The sequence below is a fragment of the Amblyomma mixtum genome, chromosome 2, assembly GCF_055824585.1.
Source record: "Amblyomma mixtum isolate Tamu chromosome 2, ASM5582458v1, whole genome shotgun sequence".
Taxonomy (NCBI): domain Eukaryota; kingdom Metazoa; phylum Arthropoda; class Arachnida; order Ixodida; family Ixodidae; genus Amblyomma; species Amblyomma mixtum.
The window spans coordinates 78,581,498-78,585,754 of record NC_143013.1 but is presented as its reverse complement, the minus strand read 5'-3'; the positions used below and the strand labels follow the sequence as shown (position 1 = coordinate 78,585,754).

At 48.1% G+C, this 4,257-nt stretch overlaps 1 protein-coding gene across 1 annotated transcript in view; it reads left to right on the top strand.

Annotated features, from left to right (window-relative positions):
• The first annotated feature begins 976 nt into the window (after window positions 1-976).
• Window positions 977-4,257, top strand: part of LOC149359820 (protein phosphatase 1H-like) — a 34,451-nt gene continuing 31,170 nt past the window's right edge. The window contains exons 1-3 of the mRNA XM_089571927.1: window positions 977-1,568; window positions 1,671-1,854; window positions 1,936-2,198. Of these exons, the coding sequence (XP_089428053.1) occupies window positions 1,324-1,568; window positions 1,671-1,854; window positions 1,936-2,198 (692 nt within the window). The 5' untranslated portion in view covers window positions 977-1,323. The remainder of the gene's footprint in view (window positions 1,569-1,670; window positions 1,855-1,935; window positions 2,199-4,257) is intronic.

Below are 4,257 nucleotides of genomic sequence, written 5' to 3'. Positions count from 1 at the left end.
AACCGACAAGTAGAGCGCCTTTTGTTACGTTAGTTGCGGAACTCTTTATTCCCTTCACGTTCTTACTAAAATGCTAAACGACGCCATATCTAACATTTGCAGATTGCTGCGCCACCTAGCACCTTTAAAAAATACTGCTAAGTGTTTAAAGTGTTGATTTAACTTTTGCTCATGAGAGGGCGCAGCGACTTTTAAATCTAATGCAAATAACCGGCTTGTATAGTATATGTGCTCAACCAGTACGTCTAACCTATTGCAGTACGTTTAACCTATTCCGTTGTGTTTAAAAGAGCAACTTTTATCTGCTTTTATCGCCTCTGGTTAAACCTTGCTAAAGAGCAGTTTTCATATTTATCCATAGATGGGGCGACTGCTTAAACAGCTGCAGGCTTTTTTGTTTGTTTTATTGGATATATTTGGTTTGACTGCTGCTAGCAGTGCACTTCAGCATGACTACCTGGGTCACTGCGTGACGAAAATGCAGACAGCCGGCGAGCTAATGGTGTCGACACATCGACGGCATATCATGCTGGGGTGAATGACTAGAATAAAACGCGGTAACTACCCTGATTGCAGTGTACTGATAACCTTTATCTAATAAATTCTATCCCAATCAACGTTGCACTTTCACCTTACCGTAACTGCGCACTACCCCAAACCATGTGCTGGTAATATCTACAGATGATGATACCCATGATAACGTCGTGAAACAAAGAACCCGAAGAACTAACCAAGCGTTAATTGCGGACTGAATCAAGGCGCCCCCTTCAGGCATCAAGGAATCCACGCTGTAAATACTATGGATGAAATAAATATGCAAGCTTGTTGCGGAGTGTCATAGTTCCTGTGTTGAACGTGGAAAATTATTTTCTGGGCTCAAGTGTCATTAGCGACACTGCCACTAGAAAAACACTAATCGCTTTTGGCCGATGACAATGGGCGATGAAACTGTTCAGCATGGTTACATAATGCGTCTTGCAGGTCAGATTCTGGCCTATCTAGTGGTTGCAGTTGTCTATCGCTAGCGATCAGTTCATTCAAGTAAAAGTAGTAAAGCTTGCCGCTACCTTCGCCGCCGCTACACTGCCTTCACTACGCCTGCACAACTAATCTCGCCCGCCGCAATCTCTGCTGCTGGCTGCCAACTGTCAAGTGGTCCGGAGAACTGCCCCTGTGTTTACATCACGTGGAAATCTGGCTGGCGTCACTTCCGCACACGCCAGCTTGCAGCATGGCAGCGGTTCTCAGCAGCATGTTTTAGAACAGCCCGTGATCGGTCTCCCGATGCAGTAGGCGCCGCTAGAGGCTCGGTCGCCGACCAGCATGTTCACGCGGGTCAAGAATGCCCTGTACAACGTGGTGGGCGGCCTCGACGCCCTGCCAGCGGTGAGGGACGGCGAAGCACCCGGCGACGGTGACAAGCTGCCACTCAAGTTCAAGTACACGAGGCCTAGCTTCCTTCAGCTGACCACCGACGATGAAGTGCAAGTGTCGGCCGACCATGTCATCCGGCCCATCATCGTGCCCAGGGACGTGAGCAAGATTCCGTGGAACGCTGGCTATGCAGAGTGAGCAGCGCGGGAGGCGGGAGGGGATGGCAGATGGCGGGGGGTTTGATCCAGTGCGCCCATTCATTCCGTGCTGGGGGGTGGTCGCTGCCGCCGGTGCAGGGCCATCAATGCCGGCAAGAGCCTGCGCAACGAGGACCAGGCTGCCGTGTACCGCGGTGCTGTGCGGCGCGGGGCACACGGCGACGGCGCGGAGCTGCCGTGGGTCTACTTCGCGCTCTTCGATGGCCACGCGGGTTCCGGAGTGGCCGTGGCCGCGTCAAACGTGCTCCAGCGGGTGCTGCAGGTGAGATGCAGCGCTGCTGGTACCGACTGTGCTGGTACCAGGCCGTAAGCCACACGCCTTGCGATTCTCCCGGGCTTTTAGGACAAGTTGATGAGCGTGATGGAGCTGCTGGTGCCGGACGGCGGAGGTGTGCCGGCGGCGCCCGAAGGCGGCTTCCTCCCATTCGGCGACCGCAAGATTACCGCCGACAGCCTCGTGATCGGCGCCCTGGAGACGGCCTTTTGGGACATGGACCAGCAGATCGCACGCGATAAGAAGCACTACAAGATGACGGGAGGCTGTACCGTGCTCGTGGCGCTGTTTATCCTCGGAAAGCTGTACCTGGCCAACGCCGGAGACAGCAGGTACGCAAAAAAAGGACCGGTACCTTGTCTTTTCGCACCTGCTGCGTGCGATCCAATGTTGACCCGCATGCAGCCAGCTGTAGGGCAGCCCAGCCGTTTATAAGCTATTCCACGTGATTCCTGTTTCCTGTGCAGCACTGTTTTCCAACTCCACAGCGCTACGGTTCCTCACAGAAGCCCTGCTATTAGATTAGATTTTTTAAGGGGGAAGTTTTAGCAGTGGGCTGCGCAATCAGTGCTTATTACGCTGTTTTTATTGGCGGCCAATTAAGCACAGTGGTCACTAGGAAGTCACCTGTCGTGCCACTTCATATTTAGCAGTGCCTTTTGACAGTGCATAGTTTGAAGCGGATTTACCATAGCTGTGCTGTTTAACTCTGCGAGTACTTTGCATGGGTGATGTGACATGACATGACGGGCACGCTGGGCTGTTTTGAATCACCTGATATATCCGCACAAAAATCATCAGCCGCGGTGGCTCAGTGGTTACAGCGCTTGACTTCTGACCTGAAAGACGCAGGTTCAATCCCGGCCACGGTGGTGGAATGTCGATGGAGACGAAATTCTAGAGGCCCGTGTACTGCACGATGTCAGTGCACATTAAAGAACCCCAGATGGTCTAAATTTCCGCTGCCCTTCGCTACGGCGTTCCTGATAGCCCAAGTTGCTTTGGCATGTTAAACTCCACAAACCACATGAAAATCTCACCATGAAAGTGCCCAAGACGTGATTGTTGGGCAAATTAATTCTTCTGTTTAGCACAGCAGATTTGTTATCGGTCACATTTCAGGCACTGGTATTTTACTGCTTAATTTTTATAATTCCAATATTTTGTACATGACGAACATAACCTCCTTGTTGAATATCTCTAGCTTTTGCTAATTGGTCATGTGGTGTCTCGTGATATGAAGCCAGTGTCACATTGGCATGGTGTTCTTTTCTGAAGCCGTCCGTCAGTTTCATTGTTTTAAAACTGACCAGCTAAATGGCATATAGTCTGCAGTCTCTGAGCACACGGATTGAAAGATCCAATTCGTCTTGAGAGCTTATTCTGAATAGAGAGATGGTGTTTGCAATTAGGAAACTTTCCATGACTTGGTATGAGAGCATAGCTCAGCACCGTATGCGTACAGCGTGTAGGCCATTTCTCGTAGCATGCGGATTGTCAGTGTGCTGTTTCAGGTGTACTTCAGGTTTCATGAATCAATTGTAAATGTTAAAAATGTAGAAATCGAGGGCTGCATTTAATTGTTCTTCATCGTGGGCTGACATTGTGCTGGGGTAACTGGAGTGGCACATCAAGTGAGCTAACAAACATATGAATTTAATGCCAAAACCAAGATATACTTTACTGTCACGCATAGTTTGGAGTATTTGTGGATTGTGAGAGATATGAAAGACTTCGTAGGCAGAACAACTAATAATCGCAACTTACCGTAATGAATGCTGCACTGAAGACATCTTAGAGAAACTCATTATTTTATGCAGCATTGAAAGGTGCTTTCATGCACCTTTCAATGCTGATTATGTCCGAACAAGATAAAGTACACAGTGTACAGTATGTAGATTAGGATACAGCACATGCTGGAAATTACGACTGCTGAATAAGTAAAGAATGCTGTTTCTTGTTTTTAACTGGGCATTTTTTTTTTTAATAAGACAGAATCAATTCTTCATCTGGTCTGAATGGCAGACAGAATTGAAAGAATGAGGGTAATCCAAGGCAGGGCCTTCCACGTGCCGTATAAGACTGCACCATTTTTTTTTTAATTACAAAATTCCTAGTGGTTTCACTTTTAGCCTGAATGAGAAGATATATGTGCACATGGGTGTCTGGGAAGGGGGGGGGGGGTCTTTCAGATATTTTTTATGCACGAGCAGAAAACAACTACACAGCTTGATTAGCACGCTTAGGTGATGGTAACTTTTCGCATTTTGCTGATTAAGCTTAATTCTTTGTTCATTAATAAAATCCAATGCATGTTCTCCATGCCTAGCGCTAATTTGTTGTTTCTAATTTTTGTTTCATGTGCGTATTTTAGACCACAAATAGTGCCTT